This window comes from Notamacropus eugenii, chromosome 2 (genome assembly GCF_028372415.1).
Source record: "Notamacropus eugenii isolate mMacEug1 chromosome 2, mMacEug1.pri_v2, whole genome shotgun sequence".
Lineage (NCBI taxonomy): Eukaryota > Metazoa > Chordata > Mammalia > Diprotodontia > Macropodidae > Notamacropus > Notamacropus eugenii.
The window spans coordinates 301,232,537-301,258,453 of record NC_092873.1 but is presented as its reverse complement, the minus strand read 5'-3'; the positions used below and the strand labels follow the sequence as shown (position 1 = coordinate 301,258,453).

The 25,917-nt window shown below is 39.3% G+C and overlaps 1 protein-coding gene across 2 annotated transcripts in view; it reads right to left on the bottom strand.

The window, feature by feature from the left end:
• Nucleotides 1–3,781: 3,781 nt before the first annotated feature.
• LOC140527560 (myomegalin-like) overlaps nucleotides 3,782–25,917 on the bottom strand; it is a 35,860-nt gene continuing 13,724 nt past the window's right edge. Inside the window, exons 6-11 of one of the 2 annotated variants that reach the window (XM_072644589.1) lie at nucleotides 23,946–24,182; nucleotides 16,737–16,954; nucleotides 10,290–10,433; nucleotides 8,617–8,752; nucleotides 6,278–6,324; nucleotides 3,782–4,488 (exon numbers count right to left, since the gene is read on the bottom strand). In XM_072644589.1, coding sequence (XP_072500690.1) covers nucleotides 4,456–4,488; nucleotides 6,278–6,324; nucleotides 8,617–8,752; nucleotides 10,290–10,433; nucleotides 16,737–16,954; nucleotides 23,946–24,182 — 815 coding nt within the window. In that variant the 3' untranslated portion in view covers nucleotides 3,782–4,455. Of the gene's footprint in view, nucleotides 4,489–6,277; nucleotides 6,325–8,616; nucleotides 8,756–10,289; nucleotides 10,434–16,736; nucleotides 16,955–23,945; nucleotides 24,183–25,917 lie in introns of both variants that reach the window. The other variant, XM_072644588.1, reaches the window with a different exon arrangement.

The following is a 25,917-nucleotide window of genomic DNA, read 5'->3' as shown; positions in this document are numbered from 1 at the left end:
CAAAACAACCCCAACGATGATGATATAACTAGAATTTTCTTTCTCTTTATTTTGGAAGCAATCAGGGATAAGTGACTTGCCTAGGGTCCCATAGCTAATAAGTGTCTAAGGACTGATTTGACCTCAGGTCCTCCTTTCTTGCTGAAAAGAAAACTGTATCATTTCTTAAAACTCTTATATGGGCATACTTACAAAATTAGAAAATAGAATTTCCTAATGATTTTAAAAATCTTCCAACTAAGATATGTTAATGGTTTTTAAAGTGATGGTTGTTGTAAAAACATAAGAATACCACATTTTTGAATAGTTTATAAGAACAACCAATTGGTATCAGAAGGAGGAAATTTTTGAAGTGCGATTTGAACAAAAGCTTTAGCATCATTGGTGAATGGGATCGAGAAATGCACATCATTAGTAAAGACAGCCAATCATGCACTTTTTCTACTTGAATCTCTTTCTTTTCATTGGACACCTACTTTCAGCAAGTATTTCATTAAACTAAACTTAGAACAAAACTTTGAGTTGCTATGTCATAAAGTGTTGAAAGAGTTAAAAAATAATAAAACATCCGATTATGTTGCTTTCACTACACCTGACATTTTAAGAGAAAAGTACAAAGAGGTTTTGTATTGGTAACAGGCAAAATAAAAATTATTTGAAAATACTGTTTATAAAAGTATCTGAAGTATCTAAAAGTATTTGAAGTATGTCATACTTGAAAAATTCTATTTGGATGTATTTTTGATAATTTGTACATAATATATTATTACATTAGTGCAGGTATAGAATTTATGTTTTTTCCTAAGAGCATTTTTTTCCAACTACATGTAAAGATAGTTTTCAACATCCAGTTTTGTAAAATTACGAATTCCAATTTTGTCTCCCTCCCCCTCTCCAAGACAGCAAGCAAGATGATACAGATTATGCAAGTAAAATCATATTTAAGTATATTTCTCCATTCACCAAGTTGTGAAGGAAGAACTAGTAAAAAATGGAAAATCCATGACAAAGAAAAAGCAAGACAAAAGGTGAAAATATATGCTTCCATTGGCATTCAGACTCCGTAGTTCTTTCTCTGGATGTAGGTAGCATTTTCCATCACTACTCCTTGGAATTGTCTTGCACTATTGTATTGCACTAATGTTGCTATTGCTGTGTACAGTCTTCTCTTACTTGTGCTCACTTAAGTCAGCTTTACTTCCTATAAGTCTTTCCAGGGTTTTCTGAAATCTGGCTGCTCATCATTTCTTACAGCACAGTAGGATTCCATTACATTCACATACCACAACTTGTTCAGTCCTTCCTCAATTGATGGTCCTCCTCTCAATTTCTAATTCCTTGCTACCACGAAAAGAGCTGCTAGAGATATTTGTGTGCATGTGGGTCTTTTTTCCTTTCTATGGTTTCCTTAGGATACAATCCTGGCAGTGATATTGCTGGATAAAAGAGTATGTATAGTTTTATAGCCTGTTGGACATGATTTCAAATTGCTCTCCAGAATGGTTGGATCAGTTCCCAACTCCACCAACAATGCATTAGGGTTCCTTTTTTCCCACATCTTCTCCAACATTATCACTTCTTCTTCTCTGTCTTATTAGCCAGGTCTTAGACTTGTGAGGCAATGCCTCAGAGTAGTTTGAGCAGGCAGAGAATTTAAAAAGAAACATACATGCATTGTGATTGCATGCTTAACTTCGTTTTAGTGATGGGATTTGTTCTAGTCGAATAAACTGGAAAACTGTCCTTGATTCTTTCAGATAATGACAACCAGTCCCAAAACACCTGAAGAAGCCTGGAGGACACCACTGAATTGTAACAGTAGGCTAACAAAACACCCAAATTACGGCTTCAAGTCATAAAGAAAGGTGAAAATAATATTTGAAAGTCAGGAAATGAGTGTGCATTTTAATAAAAATATTTATTTACTACCTGTTGCATGCAGATCTGTGTTGGGAGTGGTAAAGAAGTAAGAAAAGTCTGGATTACTGCCTTCACAGAGTTTACAATCTGTTAAGATTGTAAAAAATGTTTCACATTTTACATTAAGTAAAAACTTAAAAAAATGTTTTTTAAAGATTGGTGCATTACAAGATCATAGATCCATAGCTAAAAGTACAGTATCAGGCACATAGTAAATATTTTAAAAATTCTTGACGATTGATGGCAGGAGACATCGAAAGGCATTTGGTCCAAACACAAACATCCCCATGCCCATTTTCATGTAAGAAAACTGAGGCCCAAAAGGGAAAATTTAAGGACTTGCTTTATAAAGTCCATCTCTGTAACAAGGACATATCCCTATCACCAACCAGTGTGTCAGAGGTTCTCCTCTGAACTCTCTCTCTTACCTCCTCAATTAAAAACCACCTATTCAAAACACTGTAGGACGACATTTTATTGACACATAAAATAGGGGAAGATGAACAAACCTGAAAACTATGAATTCAGACTGATTAGTCTCAAAGATTTAAAACACTGTCTATTATTGGAAAATGTTTTATAAATGCCCAGAACCAGAGTTGCCAATAGGATGGTTCCTCTCATGTCGTGGTAGGCAAGAGATAGTTTGGTGTGGGCAGGGGCCCATATCTCTTTGCTGCCTTCCATCTGTTCTAACAGAGCTCTAGTCAGGTGGTTCTTCTTCAGTTCCACAGGCTCCTCCATGTAAGCCCTCTTTTTCATTTAGTTGTTCGTTAGCTCAAAACGTTTAAGAAACAACTTCTCTATGGAGTAGAGTTTTTTTTATTCTCAGGCATGGTCTTAGCTACCAAGTGGGAAAAAAAAAAAAAAGAGTTTTTTCTCTACCAGAAATATAGTGTATCCATATAGTCAGCCTCTGGTTATATACCAGTATCCCCAAAAAGCAGGATTGAACTTGTTCTCCAGTTTTGAGAGAGTCCTCATGTTTTATCAGTTCTACATTCTGATATCATAACCACCAATCTTGTTGTCTTTTCCACCTCTGACGTCTGGGAGGAGCATCTTTCACCCAAGGAAACATTCCTAGATTATTTAGGAGTCAACAAATGTAGCCCATTTTCTCTCCAGTCATCTCTCTTAAGGACCTGAGGGTGATTATTCTGATCCCCCATAGCTATCAGAAATGTTGGCCAGTTGCCAGTCCTGCCTGGGGTGAGGTCTGTGTTTCTAGCAGTCCTCAGACAGGCCTACAATCTGGTTCTCACCCTTGATTTTCCCAAGCAGCTCAGTAGAAAGGGCAGGAGAGCACAGCACCTGCAATATTTGCTAAAGTGAGTAAAACAATGAGAATCTCTCCAAATTATACCAGATATGGTTTCTACAGAGCAGCAGCTGTGGTATCACACTAAATAAAAATGGGGGACCACTTAGGCACAAACAGCCCTGAGAGCCACATATATTCATGGTTTGAAAATGTAACATTATCTATGTTTTATTGAATTTGAATCTATTTTGCTAAACTTTTCTCAATTACATTTGAATCTAGTTCAGACTGCACTTGGATGTGTTGTGAGCCTACTGAGGTCTCTGTCATCTGCTCTAAGCAACCTTCTAAGATCAGAAGGTGCCATTCTATATTGGTAGAAGTTTTCTCATATGGAGCTTACCTTTCCTTCTATCCCCTGCTTAGAACAGTGCCTGGCACATAGGAGGATTTCATAAACGCTTATTGACTGTGGAAACTATCCATGCTAACTTCATACTAAGAAAACCATGGTTACCTTCCTTCTCTATGTTCTACTGTTCAGCATAAAAATCGTAATAGTGAGAGTTTGCATAACCCTTGAAGAATTCCAAAGAATTTTTACAAATGTTAATTTATTTCATTGTTTTCATGCAAAACACATTTATTTACAAGTATACATTATGGGCTGTAACACAGAGGACAGAAAGAATGTATGAAACAGCAATGTTGTTTTAACAATAACTGAAAGAATAAGTCATTTTGATGATTATAAATATGTGAATTAAGTATAAAGGACATATGAAGAAAGACGCTATCTGTATCCAGATAAAGAACTGATTAAAAAAAAAGAAGCATATATAGAAAAAGTTTACGTATATGAACCCACTTGTGGCTAATGCCAACCATCTCTAGGGTGGAGGGGCAGGAAGAAAGCAAATAAATAGAAAGGAAAAAAACCACATGATAACTTTATTATGTATTTAAAAGGAATAGCAAGTTGTACATAGTGAATTTTAATTTTATGTGAAATCATCTTTTTATGATACTGCCTTACAGAAATTCTTTTTTTATTCCACAAAATAAAAATTAATAAATATGGGGAAAAAAGAATATATGATGTTCATGCCTAGTACAGCCACATCTAGTAAATTTATGCAAACTCTCTTAGTGGCCTGCCATTCTCCACAGCAAGCAGTGTGCTCTGAGGAGCAGGCATCCCCTACTTGCTACGTCTGTGACATCTTCATTCATCGGGCAGAGCATCATAGGCTACCCAGAGAATCCAGGCACTAACTGGCTGCCACTATGCCATGCTTTTCAATCTGTAGGGGAGAAGAGTTTTGACCACAGTCAGTCAGTCAATAACAATAGTTTAAGCCTTATTATATGCCAGACACTGTATGAAACTTGGGATACAAAGAAAGGAGTTGTTCAGGAGCTCACGTTCTAATGGGGAGGCAACATGCTAACAGCTATGGACAAACAAGCTCTGTGCAGGTTAAATAGAAAATCATTGGCTAGAAAGAAGAGGGTGTGGGAAAGGCTTCCAGTAGAAAGTAGGATTTGAGTTGGAATTGAAAGGAAGCTGGGGAAGCCCAGAGGCAGAGCATTCTGGGAATGGGGGACAGCCCATCCAAATTCCCAGAGCTAAGAAATCAATTGTCTTGTTTGGGAAGGTAATGACCAATAGATAAGCTGTGGATCTCCTGGATACCCAAGGGCTCTCAAGTGTGCCTTTTGTAGAGAATCGCATATTCACTGTACCTGTGTCACCAGGAAGGTGACACCCATCTCTCTACCTGTCACCAAGTAGTCATGGTGGTGATGACAGAGTAGCCCCATGGTGGGGAGAGGAGAGCAACAAGCATTATGCTTAGGTGCCAATTATTCAGCCCAGTCAAAAAACCAGATATGAGATCCTGCTATTGTTACCTTGACTAGGAGAGGGATGAAGCTTTACATAATTAATCTTGGAAGTACTGTTCTGAAGGGGCTCAGGAGAGAAATGAATTGTCCAAGGAAGAAAGAAGGGATGTCAGCAAAGAGAAGAACAAAGTCATTCCCTATCTCCTCTGAAGGTGGTCTTTACACAAGGTTACCACTTGCAGGTTTCTAAGAGTAAGGTTCTCAGGAGTTGTGTTGAGAATAATTTGCCCATGGTTTTAAAGTTCTTCCTTCTATTTCTTTTAGTGTCTTCAAATACTTCTTTGAGAAGGGACTTCTCCCAATTAACTCTCATCCCTTCATGCCTTTTGCTTCAAACAATATGTGTGTGTGTTTAAAATTCTTTTCCTTAAGCCACTCCTTATTTTAGGTTTCATGTACTATCTCAGGCTCTTCAGAATAAGATTTAAGAGATCTCATTCAAAATTTGTCATGAGGAATTTACAGCAACTCTCTGTTACTCCTTAAAGTAATAGAAGTGTATGGGAGGCAGGTAATGTTGTATTTTCCCTGCTGCTTTTCTTTGTTGTAGTCATCTTAAGCTTTTGCTATTCAGAAATCAAGTTAGAAGAAATGGAAAACTGCTGATATGAAAGCTATTTGCCAATCCAGCTGGTATAATAGAGACCTGTCAGAGATCTCAGCCCCTCAGCATCTCCCTTTTCTTGAGATGTATTCACTATGGCTAGCCGACCTAACCTCTACCCGTGCCATCCCCAATTCCCACCCACCAAGCTAGACAAACATCAGCCATTCTTCTGAAAGAAAAGAGACTGCAGGGTCCTGGTGTTTCTGTAGATCCCTCCCTCTTTCCTCCCTGTGGTAGCCACTCAGTCATGATTGCTTACTTTCCCTCTTCCTCCAGGTTAGACATGAATGGCATTTCTTTGGATATCAAGCTTAAAGTAAAACGGAGGTCATGGAAATGAACAGAGAAGAGCATGAGTGAGGTTAACAACATAGGAGAGGGCACAGAGGTGACAAAGAAATGGGAAGCAGAAGAGTGGCCCCACTATGATGAGTGCAAGTGGTGGAAAGATCATGGTTTGCTTCAAAGCTACACTGCAGCTTTAGTGGCCACTTGATCACAGGTGTAAAGATTGGGGGATGAGGTGGTAGTGGGTCCCAGGATTAGCGGATCGAGCTGGTCACTGCCAACTCTCTTACCTCAAGATTTCTTCTTGCCTTCTTCAAAACCTCTTTTGTTCTGGTTACTGCAACAATAAGAAGGCAAAAATCACAAGCCTGCTAATGACTCACTTGGCTTAGCATACAGAGGAGAGATGCTTTGTAAGCTTGCTCCTCTGGCTTACCTTGCTTGGTCAACCCCATTTCTCTCATTCATGATTTTTCTTCATCCCACTTCCTTGCCTCCTTATCCTATCACTGTTCTTGCCTGACTGTCCCCAACCTCAGAGTATTCACATTGACCATTACATCCAATTCTATGACAGAATGGTGGTTTAGGAATGCAGGAAACCATGCAGACTCTGGGCCACATTGATTCTGTGGAATCTCAATGAACCCTTGCTACTGCAAGGAAATCTTTTCATTCTTCCCCAATCAGATCTCCATTAGAAGAGAGACTCTCCACAGAGACTCTTTCATACTTCTCTACCTCAGCCTCTCACAGGAATGTTCCTGCTCGCCTCACCTTAACAAAAAAAGAGACCATTCACCATTACTCTCCACATCAAAATCGCCCTGGACTTTTTCTTTCATTTCTTCCTTCATTCAAGTCTTTGGTGACACATGACTCTTCTCCTAAAGAAAGTGGACCTTCATCCCATCCACTCCATCCACTCCTATCTCCTAGCAATCGTTCCTTCTTTCTAATCGGCAATCCATCCCCCTTGACCTTATTTACAAAAACTCACCTAACATCCCTTTCAGTCTATCACTCTATGTTCTCTCCTTTTCACAGCCAACTTTGAGAGGGAAAGTCCTCACTATCTTTACACTTTGCTTCCACCTCCCTTCTCTCATTCCTCATCCTTTAAAAACTAGATTCTTAACTTATTTTCAGCGGAGAACACACCCTTCAAAGTTCACAATGGTCTCTTCACTGCTATATCCAATGATCGTTTTTCAATTCTCATCTATCCTGACATTTCCATAGCATTTGATATTTGTCTTTTGCTGGCTACTCCCTCCTCTTTGGTTTGTGGAGCTTTTTTTCTTTTTGTAGATAACGATCTCTCCTTTCTTCTTATTTTACTTTTTCCTAGTCTCTTTTGATGGATCTTCAGCTATGTTCCATCCCCTTATCATGGATAAACTGAAAAGACCAGTCCTCAATCCTCTCCCTTCCCTCTCGTTACTCTCAAGGACGAGGGCACTAACTTGTGTAACTTCAATTTCCATTTCTATCTATACAACCCTAATATATAGAGTTCCTGAGTTCCATCACCAACTACCTCCTAGACATTTTAAATTGGATAAAGTAGAGGCATCTCAAACTCAACATGTCCAAAAGAGAACACATTCTGTTTCTATAACAACCCACCCCTCTCTGTCTCACTTCCCTTTTTCTGTTGAGGATACTAGACCACATCTTTCCAGTCATCCAGGTTCACAATCTCAATGCCATCCTTATCTCTTCCATCTTCCTCATTCCCTATCATCAATGTCAAGTCTACCTCTTCTCTCCATTTACGTGACCACCCTATGAGTTTCAAACGCCATTAACTCTTTATGGGACAAGTTAGAATAGCCTCCTCTTTGGTTCTTCCTACCTCCAGTTTCTTCCTTTTTCAATCTATATCAACACACAGCTCCCAAAGTAATAGTCCTAAAACACAGGTCTATGTCCCTGACCTGCTCAAGAAGCTCCCATCACTCCGTATTGCTTATATGATAGAATCCAAATTCTCCTAGCACTTGAAGCTCTTCTCCACCTGACACAAACCTCTACTTTCCAGCCCTACTACACATTTTTCCTCTTCACACACTGTTATGAGTTATGAGTGTGTGTGTGTATGTGTGTGTGTGTGTGTGTGTGTGTGTGTGTGTGTGCCTTTCTGTAGTTTTCCTCATACCTGGACTCATTCTCTTCACCTACATCTCTTAGAATCCACATCTTACTTCAGACCTCAGCTCAAGCACCACTTCCTCTGTGGTGCTCATCCTGACCTTCTTCCCCCAGCTGCTAGTACCCTCCCCTCCTATGGTCTTCTAATTACTTTTTATATATTATGTATCTATTCTATGGACACATTATGTTTTCTGTGATTGAATCGAAGCTCCCTGATGGCAGGAACATTTCTTCATCACTTTATATCCCCAGTATTTAGCATATTGCATGACACATAGTAAATGCTTGATAAGCCATAATGCATAGGAGGCATGGGGACATCACGGACACATTCATGCGATGGAACCTTTTTGGTCTCCTTGCTCACTGGACATCTATCAGAAGGACAAGGACATGTAGAAACAGCTTCTTTTTTCCACCTTACTTCCCCAACCCCCTCTGATCTCCTGCACTGCTTCCTGGAAACACCTACATTGATGGAAAATGAACTTCTCCAAATTCTCCTTTTCAAGCTTCGTTCTGTTCAATCTTTCACGGGTGGTCCTCAGGACATTGTGTTGTTGCAATAATTTTCGTTTCAAGAGGAGAATATCTCCTTCTATTGACTCCTGCTAAATAAAAGTTCAGGTTCTTGGTTAAAATGCCTAATGAAGCTGAAAGCAAGATTCCATAGCCTTCTCAGCTGTAATTCTGGGATGACCTCCCTCCATTCTGCTAACCCAAGAAAGTCTGGTCCTGCACATAGGACTTCACAGGAATGGGGTTTTGAAACACCTATAGCAGGCATACAGATAAACTGGGAGCCTGAATGAAATTGGAAATGTCAGAATTTTAATTTAAAAAAACGCCTATAATCTTTTCCTTTTTGGCAATTACCATGGTGTTTTGGCATCATTGACACACTTACTGTGCCATTAAATGAAGGTGAGGCATTCGTTAAATGTGTGTGAATTTACTCAGCAATGGGAAAATGGATGGACTGGGGAAAATTGGCCTTTTTAGGCTGATATAAATTGGTCAAATCCCTTAAAAACAGCAAACAGTCATTGAGTGTGATGCAACCGTCTGTAGCTGGATCTAGGACATTAATCCAATATCTAACCCCTACTAGGAGGAGAAAGAGGTCCTGGACTCAATCTAGGGATTTTCTAACTCAAAGATCCTTACACTTTGGGGGCATGAACCCCTCTGGCAATCTGGTGAAGCTGATGAACCCCTCTCTGAGCTTGCATGGCACCTACATTCATAACTGAAGGGCATGATCAATATCAGATAGAAGTTGGTGGAAATAAAGGAATAAATATTTTTCCATCCGTTTCATGCATGCCTTGAAATACGTCCACCAATTCTGTTCTCACCTGAAAGCCAGGCTTGAGCTCAGACACGAGTCCTTGGAATGACTCAATTTCTCACACCTTCCCTACCTCCTCCCCCAGAATGCTCAAGATGTCTGTGACTGGGAAGTCCTAAGATTTAAGGGAACCAGTTTGTGATTTTGTCAGACTACTTGTGCAGTCTGATAACTGCCATGGAAGAGTAATGGAAACCAGGTGGTGTAGCAGAGATGATGGTAGATCTCTAGTCAGGCAGACCTGAGTTCAATTTCTTATTAGCTACGCTTAGTCAAGTCACTTTAACTGTCTGCCTCAGTTTCCTCACCTGCAAAATAGGGGTGATAATAACACTTCCCTCCTAGGGCTATTGTGAGGATCAATTGAGATAATCTTTGTAAAACCCTTTCAAAATTTTAAAGCGCTATAGATAAATGTTGGCTACTGATATCATTAAAGGAGAAAGAAGAATGGTGAATATTTGGCTCTTTCATTCTAGAAATCTCCAATGGAAAAAAATTAGTGGCACTTTCTTCATCTTTCCAGGGGGCTTGTCATTTCAATATTCCTCAAACCCTTTCTGTTCCTCTGGTTGAGTAGTTCATCCCAGGGGAAGAGGAAATCCATATGGACTGGCATATGGGAACACAAGCCAGAAAACCCTGTCTTGCATTCATCTTTCACATTCATCCTCCTTCTCTCCAAAGGCTATCTCCTGACAATTTCCTTTGTCTGTTCTTCAGTCCCAGCTTCTCTTGTGGGAACACTTCAATCTGTCCTGAAACATGCACACCACATTCCTCCCAACTCTTACCGTTTTCATTTGACATGTAGGCCCGTTAGTGCTGGGCAGGGCTGCTTTCCAGAACATAGTGAGATGAGCATGAGACTCCTCTAAGATCTGGTCCAGGATTTTGGCATTATCCTGGAGTTGCTGGATGTTTCCCGAGGTCAGAACCTAGTAAAGGAGAGAAGGGAAACCTGCTTCTACGTTCTGAACATGTTCTCCATGGCAGGGTTCTGGCTGAGAGAAGAGACTATCTTGGACCCCTAAAGCCGTTTCTGCTTGCATAACTCAGAATATGCCACCTTGAGTAATGACTTCCCTCATGGGAGACTACTGATCTGCTTCTAGCTCTCTATCTCTGATGGAAATTTTCCTCTATTTGTAAAGGCAGCTGGTGGAGCAGGAGGGAGAGTGGCGAGACTGGAGTCAGGAAGACCCAAATTCAAATCCAGCATCAAGATTCTTAGTAGCAGTGTGACCCTGGGCTAGTCACTTAACCTCTGTTTCCCTCATTTTCCTCATCTATAAAATGAGAGCAATCTAGCATCTACCTGATAGTCTTGTTGTAAAGATCAAAGAAGATGTGTGTAAAAATAAATTTTCAACTGCTTAACACAGTACCTGGCATATCGTAAGGCACTATGTAAGCAAATTCTCTTCCGCTGTTTTCCACTTATGTCTCCTTCATTTGTCCTTGTGTCACCTCTCCCCTCCTACTTCCATATCCTCACTGGTTGTTGGGGATCAACTGCCTCAGGACAGAATCAGCTCTCTAGTCAGTGAAGATGTGTTATGTGCATTTCAAGGTTTATAGGGACCATAAATTTAGGAACTCTGAGTTTTTTTCTTTGCTTGTCATCACCTAATTGATTGACACCTGGGACTGGGTCACAAACTTGAATCTCTTTGCCATTCTAGGGTCACTAAAATAGATGGTAGGCCACCTCAAGCCTTAATACCCCAGTCATAGAGTGCTAAATAACATTTGAAATGACAAAGATGTTTTCTTACTTCATTTCCTCCATCCTCCTTTCCTGCCTTCCTCCATCTCGCCCTTTTCTTCCTTCCTTCCTTCCTTCCATCCTTTGTTCCTTCCTTCCTTCCTTCCTTCCTTCCTTCCTTCCTTCCTTCCTTCCTTCCTTCCTTCCTTCCTTCCTTCCTTTGTTCCTTCCTTCTTTCCTTCCTTCCTCCATTCTCCCTTACTTCCTGCCCTCTTCCCCCTCCTCCTCCCCTCACTTCCTCCTTTCTTTCCTGCATTCTCATTGATATTTTGTGGGTTATGTGAACCCTCTACAAAATATCTGCTTCTGCCCTCTTTGGCAAATTCACTTCAAGGCATAAGGTAATCTGTCTCAGTTTCCTCATCTGAAAAATAGGGTGATAATAAGACTCATAATAGCCTCATACCCTAGACTTCACTTGCCATTATAGGAATTCTCAACCCAGGATTATTGACTGTTACCCTTCCCCATCACCTGCTTCTAATTAATATTGACTATTTCACAGGAACACCTCTCTGTCTCCTATCTCCACATCTCCCTTGGTTTCTCCGTCTCTATTATTTTTACTAATGAACTCTATCTTTTACCACATGGTGATTTCTGGATGCCCTCATGTTCACCAGAATCCTTGTGAATCCTCAGCCATCGAAGGGACAAAGAACGATCATTAAACAGAAACACCTGTACTACAACTGTCCCTGAAAGAGGATGCAACACTGCACAATCACAGTCTCCCACCCCTTCAACTCAATTTTCCCCAGAGACAATAATGTTCTTCCTAACTACAGTGTTTGAGGTTTCATTTTGATTTTTAAATTTGTATTACTGTAGTCTTTGTGTTGGTTTCCTGGTTCTATTTAATTGTCTCTGCATCAGTTCAAACAGGTCTTTCCATGTTTCTCTGAATATCTTATGGTCATCCTTGGTATACATAAAAAATATTCCATTGTCTTCATATGTCAAGTGAACTATTCTCATTTATTGGGCATTCATTCCAGGTCTTTGAGAAGATAACAAGTGCTATGAAAATAGAACAATAATGTATTTGGTGCTTGAATTTCCCTGTGGTTACATGTCCAGAAGTGGGAATTTGGGCAGAAAAAGGGACAAGCAGTTTAGCCACTTTTCTGACATCAATCCAAATTATGCTCACTTCACCCCATTGTTCAAGAATCCACTCCATAGACATAGTTATGAAAGCTGTTTCCATTTTCCTCCAATTCTGTAATGATATGATCTTTTCTATTTAAGTTAGGTACCAGTTTGTAAGTTACTGTCCTACGTGGTATGAGATGCTAGAATAAACCTAAATTTTACTGAACTTCTTTTCCAGTTTGCATGGTAGCTCTTATGAATTGTGGAGTCCTTGCCTCTAAAATTTGTGTTCCTGGGGTTATTGAACATGGAATGGTTAAGTTTGTTTCTGATTTTTGCTTATCTTCATCATTTCTACTGGGATACTTTTCCATTTTTTTAACCAGCACCAAATGGTTTTGATAACTATTTCAAGAAATCTCAAGAAGCACTCCTCCCCTTACGTACCTGATGTTTCCTACTATTTTTCTTCAGATTCTGAATGTGTCTCTGCATGTGAACTTTATTACTGAATTTAAAGAATAGCATATTTTTGTAAGGTTAATGGAACCCAAACATGGAGCAATGAGTCTCTCTCCAATCGGTTAAATTTTTCCTTATTTTTATGAGGAGTGGTGAATAATTGTATGGAAAGATATAAATAGGTGTACATATATCAATGTGAATGTGTCTCGGAAGACTGCCTCCATCATGTTTTATTCATTTTGTACCTGTTTTGAGTAGGATTTCTCCATTAATTCTTTCTGGTATTTTTTATTGTTCTACATAGAAATGTTGAAGACGAGTGGAATTTGTACCCTGCTACCTTCCTGAAGCTACTGATCCCCTCCGTTAGTTTACTGATTTGCCCAAGTCTTCACACTAGCTACCATACCCTCTATAAATAAGAACACTGGCATCTCTTATTGGTAAATATTTGTGCCTCTCTCTCTGTTGTCTTATGGCTAATTATTAGAATTTATAAAACTCTCTCAAATTATGAAGCCAATGCTTTTATCCCTGCCTTTATAAGGGAAGTTAATGTTTCTCTGCTACAACAATGTAAGCTTTGGATATTAGATATATACGTTAATCATGATTTGAAGGGACATTTACTATGCTTTTTAAGATTTTTGCACAAGCAGATGCTTAATGTTTTTCAAAGGCTTTTTCTGTACCTGTTGCTAGAATCACATGCTTTCTGTTTTAATGTGATGATATTAAGTGGTTTTCTAATGTTAAACCAGCCTTGCATTTCTGCTGGAAACAACTTCTGCAGAGGAAATAACTGGTTTGAGTATTTTGCTACAGTCATTTTGATCGATTTTTATTTAAGGTTTTTGCAGCAATATTCATTATTTAAATTGATCCATCTTCTCTCTTGTTCCTTTACCCCATTTTAACTTCGGTTACAACATCTGGGTGTGAGGAAAAGACTTCTTCCTCTATTCAGTGCCATGAATTTTTATCTTTCTTGTCATTTTTTTATTGTTTCCAGTATACTACTTGATCATTCTGAAGGCATTTTAACCAACTCTTACCTCTTCTTTCTTCGGCCTTGATGAGTCCCATTATTAGATCATTTTTATGATTGTGTGCTCAGTTTATACACAGACTTTCTTGGGTGGACTTTTGCCCTTTGTTTTTCTAATTCATAATTGCTTATTTCACACTTGCTTCCTTCCTGCTTGATCCCTCCCCCTCTTCCACTGCAGTGACATCCCCCATTTTCTCCAACACAAAACCCCAAGGCTGTATTGGGCATTATGAGGGACAGTGACATTTATGCAAATTCTGTAGCGAAAAGGTACTTGGTCATCTAGTCTTCCTTCCCACAGTCATGGAATCCTTTCTCCTCTAAGTGGCTCCATGGTACACTTTCTCTTGCAACTCCTGTTCATCGTTGTGACCTGTTTTTCATCAAATATCCTACCTCTTATGGTCCTGAGTGAGTCCCACTGTGGTCTGTACAACGAGGGGAAAGGGTTGTCGTGCTAGGCAGGGCTAGAAACTCAAAAGCAACAATGATGAGGTGGTTTGTGCTGACTGAGGTCAGCAGCTAGGGTAGACTAGAGATGCATAGGCATCTTCCAATATGTGTGGGAGGTTCAAATATCTCAGGTCTTCCATGTCATTTCAGAAATCTTTTTAGCTCATGCAGATGGTTTTTCTGTCTTCCCAACTGCTGGAAGAAGATTAAATTTCTTCTGATAATGCATGTTTTTCCTTGATTTCAAGTGGTTGGGCCTAAGGAATTATGGTAAAAACAACTCTTCTCCCAAATTCTGAATCCTGTTATGCCATATTGTGAATCATGTAACCAAAGATGGTGCTTTATATCATTCATTCTTGCTTTTACTTTTTTTTAAAATATGACTTAACAACTACAAATCGCTACATTTTTGCAAAAATTCCCAATCTTACACATACTTTGATGGATTTTATCATTATCACTGTTAGTCATTTATCAAGTTTTCCCAAGAACCTAACAAATACATATGAAGTCAAACATGGATTAGCCATATTTTCAGTTAATTGTGATGTATAAAGTGATTATGTTCATTGATTTCCTAATGTTAAACCACCCTTGGATTTCTACTGGAAACACAACTTGTTCACAGTTCATAACCTTTTTCAATATTTTGCTACAGTCTTTTTGATAGACTTTTGTTTACATTTTTTCATCAATATTCACTAATTATACTGGAGCAGCTAGGTTGCATAATGGATAAGGTGCAGGTCATGGAGTCAGAAAGACTCATCCTCCTAAGTTCCAATCCAGCTTCAGACACTGACTAGCTCTGTAACTCAGGGGAAACCCATCTAATCCTGTTTTCCTCAGTCTTCTCATCTGCAAAATGAGCTGGAGATGGAAACCACTCTAGTATCTTTGCCACGAAAACCCCAGATGGGGTCACAAAGAGTCACAGACAACTGGAAATGCTTCAAGAGTGATGAAGTCCTACTAACACTGCCCCTGGCCCCAGTATACTAACTGCTTCATAGCCCCTATGAACAATGGCCTAACGTCTTCATATATGTCTCACTGATCACTGGGATAACAGGTGTGTCCATGAACTCCTATTTCCCACAGCAACAGCAGCTGTGTCCATGCATTCAACCACAACCATAGCCACGTCTGCAACAGGACCACAATATTCAGCCAATCAGAAACCAGTACTACCAGGAGGCCAGATCTGGATGTGGACGACAAAACAACAGAAGGGCCTTTCCTTAAGTAAATACCTGAACAGTAATAGCAAAAGCTGTCCTTTGGGCTAACTGATGACATAGAGAGCCTTCTTCCAATATCATTATCATACATACATACCAACCCAATGGGTTTTTCCTTATGAAATGTGGATAATGTGCAATTTCACTGTGGCTAGGACTCCTCCCCTAGTACTTAATTCCTTAATAAACCTCTCCTGTCTTTGTAATAAACGTAATTTCTATTAAGCAATTATATCTTTGCCGTATCAAAATCTATCTTCTCTGAAGTTTTTCTTTCCTCTTGGAATTTAGCCTGCTTCATGAGAGGTATCAATCTCAATAAATGACTATTCTTGCATGAAAAGTGGTCTGACTCTGAATTCTTTGAGATCATTCCACCACAACACATCATGAAACAACACAGTAGGACCTGCACAAAGTGGATAATGAAAAAATCTACTCATTCATTCCCTGACAATTCTCTCCATTTAGTCTTCTAAAGTGTCAGATTTGTTGCACTGAATATCCTTATTGTCAAAAGAGGACTACCTGCCCAACTCTATGTGATTCTTATCTGTGCCTAATTTTCCCTTCATATTTGGACATCAGATGTTCCAAGCCAGTATAAGACCTGTTCAAAGCAGCACCAATAGTCAACTCAGCCCATTCAAAATCTCTCTCATCACTCAAATGATTTTGTAAAAGTTGATCTTATCCTTGAACCTTCCACTGCTCCATGTGAATATGAAGATCCCATGATTAATCTCTCTGATCCTCTACTCTGTAGCATTAGAATGAACTTACCCATAACCTGCAAGGATGCCAAGGAATCCATATCACCTTAATGTTTGTACTCTGACATTTGTGGCTTTTACACAGTCCTGAGTACCTCAGCCCTGCTCTTTAGGATGATTCCTAATTTGGGACCTTAAGACAGTGAAAGAAGCAAGGTGAAAAAGATGAGTGTTGGACAGTTGAAACAATACAGTTGTATCCTCCTAACACGAGCTAGCAAAGAGACGGTCTGATACTGAGACAGCTGAACCAAGGAATAACTATGAGAAGACAGAGGGATCAGCATATAGCAAGATGCCTGCAGGAAAAGAAGAAATGTTGGGGAATGAGAGAGGAGGACCACCCAGATGTGAGAAGAAAGGGAAGAGAAAAGAATGAGTGATCTGATTACCTCAGTGTCTTGCAGGGCAGGTGAGTTTAGAATACCGGGCAGGAGAGAAAGCATTTTATGAGCCAGTTCCTTTCCTTCTGAAATCTGTAGCTTCAGGGCACTGAAGTCTTCCATATTGCCAATCATGTGATGCCCATGGTTGTCCAATGAATGGTCGGGAGCATCCCCCTTCAGCATGGAATGGGTCTCCTTTCTAGGGGACACATCGAAACCCAACTCTGAAAAACACAATAAAGCTCAAGTTGAAGATCATCCTTGTGTAATCTCTTGATGATTTAATTTGAGAGAACAAAAGACTAAGAGGGAAAGGGAATGGCATCTGGAAAGATAAACTTTGGGAAATGTCCAGGCCTGGGCGAAGTGAGTTGAAGTGATTTCTTCCAGTCTTGGTGACATCCTCTTTTCTCATTTCATATAGTGATATCAGATAGGCAGATATATTAATCATTGGAAAATAAAAGCAAAGAAAGAAAAAGAATTGTTACGAACATTTTGGGGACAGAAAAATGAATCTAGATTAGTTTATGTTTTCCTACAATAGAGGGACCATGTTGAATGCTTATTAGAAAGCTAATACTGGAATCCAGAAGACCTGGTGAAATCCTGCTTCTGATACATAATAGCAATGTAACGCTAGACAAGTATTGTAATCTCTTCCTGCCTGAAAAAACTCTCCAGGAATTACAGACAAATTGCTGAAAAGAGAGTGGAAATAGGAGACTGAGGGTGGCCTGTTGGAGAGAGAGCATGGAAGAAGGATGTTCAGAGAGATATAATAGAGTGATCAAAGAGCAATTTGCTGGCTTTGTAATACATTGAAGCCCAGTCTCCACCAAAGGCTCTTTGTGATATGTGAGCTGAAGCAGAAATAATCAAGAAAGGAGAGAGAATGTCTTGCTATTTCCTGGCAGTCAAGGAAAGGGGGAATGAGTGCACAGCAGATGGGAAGGGAGAATCTAACGTGACAATTGCCTTGTCTTGCCTGGAGAAAAGCACGCAACATTTGGGGGAAATCAGGGAACAGATCTTCTGAGAGAGGAGATCTTCACTGTCCTGGAAAAACATGGACAGGCATGGAAAATAGTACCAAATGAAGAAGGTTACCTAGGAAAAGTTGGAATGAAATATTTTAAAGTCAGCAGCAGAGAATTCTGAGAGGAGCATTTCCTTTATAATGAAAAGGTTGGGCTCATGGCCTCCATGGGCAGCTCTAGAGTTTCTTAGCCAGCACTTCCCTTTAAAGGCAGTGGACTTGAGTATAATGAGGGTGGTCAGGCCCCATAATATTCCATTCTGACTGGAGCAGATGCTGCTGAAGCTTATATGGAGCTGAGCAGGGCTGTCCAGACACTTTCAAGGACATATGTGCTCAGTGCTGAAGAATTCAAAGCAATCTTCTGACCTGCATGAAGGCATCAGGAGGAAATCCTGGAGAGTAGACCTTAAAAGAAGTAATTCCATGCTCTGGTACTTACTTTCTCCCTATTTCTTAAACTTGTGGGAACTCTATGGAAGCTCCTTCTCCTTTGGATTATTTGAGGGAGAGAAAGTGGCTATGATAACTGCTCAGATATGGCAAACTTGAGCCTGCACACCAGTCCTCTGGCTGACATTTCTTTGGGTTTCTTTTCTGATCCTGGGTGATTGAACAGTAATCATGAGATGGTCGTTTTTCGTTTTAGAAGCAACCTTATGACAAAAGAATCTAGGACTTCATGGACCCCTTGGTTGAAACTAACTACTAGCAAAAGGAATTTCTACATTTATACTCTTCTCAGCAAAGATGCCTACTGCCAGAAGAGTGAACCAAGCTATGTCCTATTTAGACAATAGATGTGAACTTTGTGGGAATTGTTTGGAGAGTGCAGTGTCAGGGTAAAGATACAATAGCTAGTCAACGAGGCTAAATAAAGAATTGCATAGGGCACCCTAGGAATACATGGTTCATGATGGTTCTAGTAGTGGAGAGGAAGGATCCCTCTCAAGGTCCCTGATTCAAAAAGACATCTAGCAGAATGGATTAAAAGCCATAATCCAACTATATGTTGTTTATAAGAAACACATTTGAAATGGGGTAATACACACGGAGTAAAGATCAAAGGTTGTAGTAGAATATATTATGCTTCAGCTGATGTAAGAGAAGCCAGATTAGCAATCCTAATCACAGTCAAAGCAAAAGCAGAAAGAGACCTAATCAAAAGAGATAAGGAAGGAAACTATATCCTGCTAAAAGTCACCATGGACAATGAAGCAATATCATTACCAAACATGTATGCTCCAATTGGTATAGCATCCACATTCTTACAGGAGAGGTTGAGGGACTTGCAGGAAGAAATTGACAGCAAAACTATACTAGTGGGGGACCTCTGCCTTCCCCTCTCTGAACCTGATAAATGTAACCTCAAAATAAACAAGAAAGAGGTCCACAAGGTAAATAAACCTCTGGTTAAGGTAGATATGATAGCTCTGTGGGGAAAACTGAATGGGAATAGAAAGAAATCGACCTTTCTCTTAGCAGTACATGGCACATATACAAAAACTGACCATGTTCTAGGACACAAAAACTTCACAATCCAGTGCAGAAAGGCAGAGATAATCAATGCATTCCTCACAGATCTAAACGCAATAAACATTATATGGAATAAAAGGCCATGGAAAGATAAACCAAAAATCAATTGGAAACTAAATATTCTGATCCTGAAGAAGGAGTGGGTTAAACAACAAATCATAGAAACTATTAACAACTTCATTCAAGAGAATGACAACAATGAGACAACGTATCAAATCTTACGAGATAATGCAAAAGCACTTCTTAGGGGAAGTTGTATATCTTTGAATGCCCACATAAATAAAATAGAGAAAGAGGAAATCAATGACTTGGGCATGCAGATGAAAAAGTTATGAAAAGAACAAATTGAAAATCCCCAAGTAAATACCAAATTAGAAATACTGAAAACCACAGGACAGACTAATAAAATTGAAGTTAAGAAAACTATTTTATTAATAAATAAAACCAATAGCTGGTTTTATGAAAAAACTAATAAAATTGATAAAATTTTCGTTGAATTTTATTCAAAAAAGAAAGAAGAAAATCAAATTACTAATATCAAAAAAGACAGGGGTAAACTCACCACCAATGAGGAAGAAATTAAAACCATAATTGGAAATTACTTTGCCCAAGTATGTGCCCACAAAATCAACAATCAAACGGAGATGGATGAGTATTTTCAAAAATACAAATTGCCCAGATCAACAGAAGAAGAAGTTGAATACTTAAAGAAACAAATCTTCTCAGAAAAGAAATTGAACAAGCCATCAATCAACTCCCTAGGAAAACATCTCGAGGGCCAGATGGATTTACAAGTGAATTCTATCAAATATGTCAAGAACAGTTAATTCCAATACTATATAGACTATTTTTGCAAATTGGGGAAGAAGGTGTCCTCCCAAATTCTTTTGATGATACAAATATGGTTTTGATACCTAAACCAGGAAGAGAGCAAACAGAGAAAGAAAATTATAGACCAATTTCTCTACTGAATATAGATACAAAAATTTTAAATAAGATTTTAGCAAAATGATTGTAGCATCTTATCACTAGAATAATACATTATAATCAGGTAGAATTCAGACCAGGAATGCAGGGCTGCTTCAATATTAGGAAAACGATTAGCATTATCCATCACATCAACAACAAAGCTAACAGAAACCTCATGATTATCTCAATAGATGCAGAAAAACCTTTCGACAAAATACAACACCAATTCCTCTTAAAAATGCTGGAGAACATAGGAATAAAGGGAACTTTCCATCAAATGATAAGCAGTAGCTACCTAAAACGTCCAGCAAGCATTATAGGCAACGGAGAAAAGCTAGATGCATTTCCAATAAGATCAGAGGTGAAAGAAAGATGCCCATCCTCACCACTTTTATTCAATATGATACTAGAAATGTGAGCTGTAACAATTAGACAAGATAAAGTAACTGAAGGAATAAGAATAGGCAAAGAAGAAACTAGGTTAGCACTCTTTGCAGATGAGATGATGATATACTTAGTGAATCCCAGAGATTCAAGTCAAAACCTACTTGAAATGATAAACAATCTTGGCAAAGTTGCAGGTTACAAAATAAACCCACACAAATCTTCTAGATTCCTATATATTAGTAACAAAGTCCAACAGCAAGAGAAAGAAAGAGAAATCCCATTTAAAGCTAGAGTGGACACTACAAAAACTTGGGGAGTTTACCTGCCAAAACAAACCCAGGGACTATAAGAACACAATTACCAGAACTTTTTACACATGTAAATCAGATCTAAGCAAGTGGAAAAATATCGGTTGCTCACGGGTAGGCCAAGCCAATACAATAAAAGTGACAATTCTACCTAAATTAATTAATTTATTTAGTGCAATACCAATTAAACTATCAGATAATTATTTCTAGAGCTGGATAAAATAATATCAAAATTCATCTGGAGGAATAAAATATCCAGAATATCAAAGGGACTAATGAAAAGAAAAGCTAGGGAAGGTGGCTTAGCTCTAGCAGATCTCAAATTGTATTATGAAGTAGCAATTATTAAAAGCACTTGTTACTGGCTAAGAAACAGAAGGGTAGACAAGCAGAATATGCTAGGAACTCAAGACACAGTAGGCAAGGAATATAGCAACCTCCTGTTTGATAAACCCAAGGACCCCAGCTTCTGGGATAAGAACTCACTGTATGACAAAAATTGCTGGGAAAACTGGATAACAGTGTGGTGGAAACTAGGCATAGACCCATGCCTGTCACTGGACACAATAATAAAGTCCAAATGGGTACACGATCTAGGTATGAAGACTGATACCATGGACAAACTGGAGGAGCAAGGAATAATGTAGCTATGAGATTTATGAAGAAGGGAAGAATTTTTGACTAAAGAGGAGATAGAAAGCATTATGAAGTGCAAGATGGATAATTTTGACTACATTAAACTGAAAAGTTTTTGCACAACCAAAGCCAATGCAACCAAAATTTGGAGGGATATAGTCAACTGGGAAAGAAGTTTTACAGCTAATCTTGGGGACAAAGACCTCATTTCTAGAATATATAGAGAAGTGACTCAAATGTACAACAATACAAGTCATTCCCCAATTAATAAATCATCAAAGGATATGAATAGGCAATTGCCAGAGGAAGAAATTAAAGATATCTCTAATCATATGAAAAAAAGCTCTAAATCACTTTTGATTAGAGAGATGCAAATCAAAACAACTCTGAGGTACTCCATCACACCTATCAGACTGGCAAACATGACAGAACAGGTAAATGATCAATGTTGGAGAGGATGTGGGAGAGTTTGAACATTAATTCATTGTTGGTGGAGCTGTGAGCTCATCCAAACATTCTGGAGAGTGGTTTGGAACTCTGCCCAAAGGGCTACAAAAACGTGCATAACCTTTCATCCAGCAATATTGTTTCTAGGACTGTATCCCCAAGAGATCATAAAAATGGGAAAGGGGCCCACATGTACAAAAATATTTATAGCAGCACTCTTTGTAGTTGCCAAAAATGTGGAAATCAAGGGGAATGATGAACAAAAAGACTTCACAGAGGCCTGGAAAGACTTTTATGATCTGATGCTGAGCAAAAGGAGCAGAACCAGGAGAACGTTGTGCACAGCCATGAGCACAGTGTGAGAGAATTTTTTCTGGTAGACTTGGATCTTGATAGAAATGCAAGGACACACACACACACACAAATCCCAACAGTCTTCTAAGGCAAAATGACTTCCTCATTCAGAGGAAGAACTATGGAATTCAATCACAGAATGTAGCAGATCATTTTTGTGTATGTATGTGTATTATGTTTTGATTTGTTATGTGATTTCTCCCACTTCTTTTACTTTTTCTACACAGCATGACTACAGTGAAAATGCATTCAATAGGAATGTATGTGTAGATCCTGTATAGAATTGTATGCCGTCTTAGGGAGGGAAGGGGGTTTTGGGGGTAGGTAGTGGGAAACAATCTAAGTTTTATGGTAGTGACTGTAGAACATGAAAAAATAAAAAAAAAGAAAGGTTTGAGAGAGAAGAGATATTAACTGAGTACCATACTGAAGGTCTACACAGCCGTTGTGCTGACCTCCTTGTCATTTGCTTGTGAAGCATGGACAGTCTACCAGCACCATGCTAGGCAACTGAATCACTTCCACTTGAACTGTCCTCAGAAGATTCTGAGGATCACCAGGCAGGATCAGGTAACAGATACTGACATCTTTGCTCCAGCTTAACTACCAAGTATTCAAACTATGCTTCAGAGAGGGCAACTCCGATGGGCTGGACATGTTGTTCAGATGCAAAAATGTCTGCCTGCCAAAAAGACTATTTTATGGAGAAGCTGCATGGGGTAGGCAATCACATGGTGGCCAGAAGAGACAATACAAGGACACTCTCAAGGTCTCTCTCAGAAACTTTGGATTTGACTGTTCAACCTGGGAGACACTGGCACAGGACAGCTCAGAATGCCATGCCCACATAAGAAAAGGTGATGTGCTCTTTGAGCAAAGTAGAATTGAGACAGCACAAAATAAACACAGGATGTCCAAATTTAGGATACGCACCCCAAATTTTCATAAGGACTATGTGTGCCCAACCTGTGGTAGACCATTCAGAACCCCTATTGGTTTGATCAGCCACATTCTGACACACTGAAATTTCACTTTACTATGGTGATGTCATTTTGGTCTTCTTTGAAGAGGAAGGACAACAACCAACCAAACATAATCCTTCCTCTACCACTTACTAGTTGGAGACTGATTTTGGAAAACTCACTGCTGTTCTAACCTTAGTTTCCTCATCTGTAAAGCATCTGAAATAATACTGGTCTACCTACTTTGCAATGATAAGAATATTATCTGGAGTATCATGTAATTACACAATAATAATATTAGATAGTGTTTTCTATGTGCCAGGCACTGTGCTGAGCACTTTACAATTATAATCTCATTTGAGAGGGACTAGTATTTTCCCTATTAATCCCACTTTGCAGTTAAGGAAACAGAGGATGGACCACCTTCCCCAGGGATGATCATGAATGATGGATGATGAGGTCATCTATAGCCCTTAAGGGTTCAGTGTAGGAGTTTCCACCACAGACTCTTTGAAAACAACCTCACCTTATCCCCAACTCATCAACCCCACATTTGTGTGAGGGTTTGTTTTCCTACCTTGGAAAAATTTCCACTCATTCTTAGGGCTAGTTGCTTGGCAATCTTGGATCATGAGGGAAGAACTGAGGATAGGTTTCCCAGGACTGCTCTCCAGCTTCTGCTCTAGTTCTTTCCGCAGGGAATTGTTTGCTTGGAGGCTGTATTGCAATTGACCTCGAAGAGCCTGGACCTCGGCCACAAGGGTGTTCAAGTCCCTCCTCAGAGTCCCTTGCTGATACATGTCCCTTCTGCAAGCTGAAAGATCAAGGGACAATTTGGTGGAATTGTTTGGGAGTCACATCCTGTGGAGTCACATCCTCCTCACAGAACTCCTCCTACCCTTCCCAGCTGACTCCCTTTTTTCCTACTTTACCACATCTCCCAATATTGGCACCAGTCTCTGAAGGCTTGAAATTTTGGCATGATCTTAAGATCCATCATTCCTCTCCTTCCCATCTTATATGCAAGCTATCATTAAGTACTACTCATATTCTCTTTGACATGTCTCATTTCTATCCCTTTTGAACTACAAGCATTCTGAACTCATATTCATCTGATCAGTCATAGCCGGATTCATTGTCACTTCACTCTAACATCATCGTATCATTTTGGTCCTGTTCAAGGACAGAAGAAAAACAAGCAACCAAACAATTGCTGCTTCTCTCCAAGAGATCATCATCCCATTCCCACATTACCTGCTTCCTGCAGTTGCTCTGCCCTGCCACTAATTTTACCCTCTGACATCCGGAAGACAACATCTAAACCCTCTTTCAAATTACAGCTTTGTGTAGCCATAATGCACCCTGCCCCTCAACTCCAGTCTTCTCTAGGCTACATTTCAACACGCACCATACAAATTTCCATCTCTGTTGCTGTTCCTTCTCTATCAACTTCTCCAAATCTTACCCTCTCCATACCAAGCTCATCTCATTTTTGTGCAATACACCTTCTCTAACTTCCTGTTTTTATTTTCTCCTTCTATTCAAAGGGAGGGAAATTAAGTGATGGTTAAACACACTTCTTTCATTAAGTTCCTTCTTTAATCCATCTTCACTTTTTTTAAACCCAAACTCGTGATTTCCTTTATTCAGGAAACTCCCGATAGGAGCATACCACCACCAATGCCAATCTGTAACTTAGCATTTCACACAAGTGCTCAAGGTCCCACAGTCTGTAAATGTTAAGAGGATTGGGACTCAGACCTCCCTGACTTCACCACATCACAAAATACATAAGATTATTAGGGGAGAATCAGGTGTATAAATTGAGCCTTAAAGGAAACTTAGGATTTCAATAGACATAGGTGGGCAGGGAATGCACATCACGTGCAGGGACATATCATTGCAGAGCAAGAGAGGGGAGATGGAGGGTGATGTGTGAGGAAGGAGAAAAAAGCCACATAAAATGCTGTCTCATATTAATATTGTTTCAGCTAAAGCCCCTGTACCATTTTTATGTGAAATACCCTCAAGGCAAGTCTTCCTTCACTTTATATTTAAGCAAATAAATTTTGTAACCTAAATCCGAAGTTTTAACTTATCCCCACTAAATAATTTTTAATCCAGCCCCCTATTTGCTATGGCATACTGTCCCTCTTAAGCACCTTGTTAGTGACCCTTAAGTCTTTTTCAATATTTTATTTTCCCCCCAATTACATGATAAAACAAATTTTAAACATTTCAAGAGACAGTTTTGAGTTCCAAATTTGATTCCACTACTAGCCCCCTTCCTGGGACAGTAAGCAATGAGATTCCTGATTCAATTTTGTCTTGGTGAAAGTCACGGACATTGTATTTGCCAAGTGTCAGTCAGTCTAGGTTTAGAAACCCCACTGCCTCTACAGAAAACACATTCTACTGCAATTTCGAAATATTATATTGCCCATATGGTGGATGGAGAAGACTCCCCCAGCTTTTCTGGGCTCTGGATCAAACTACCAAGTAGGTATTAACAAGAAAGATGAGCTGCAGGGTTTGGGCTATAGGTTGGA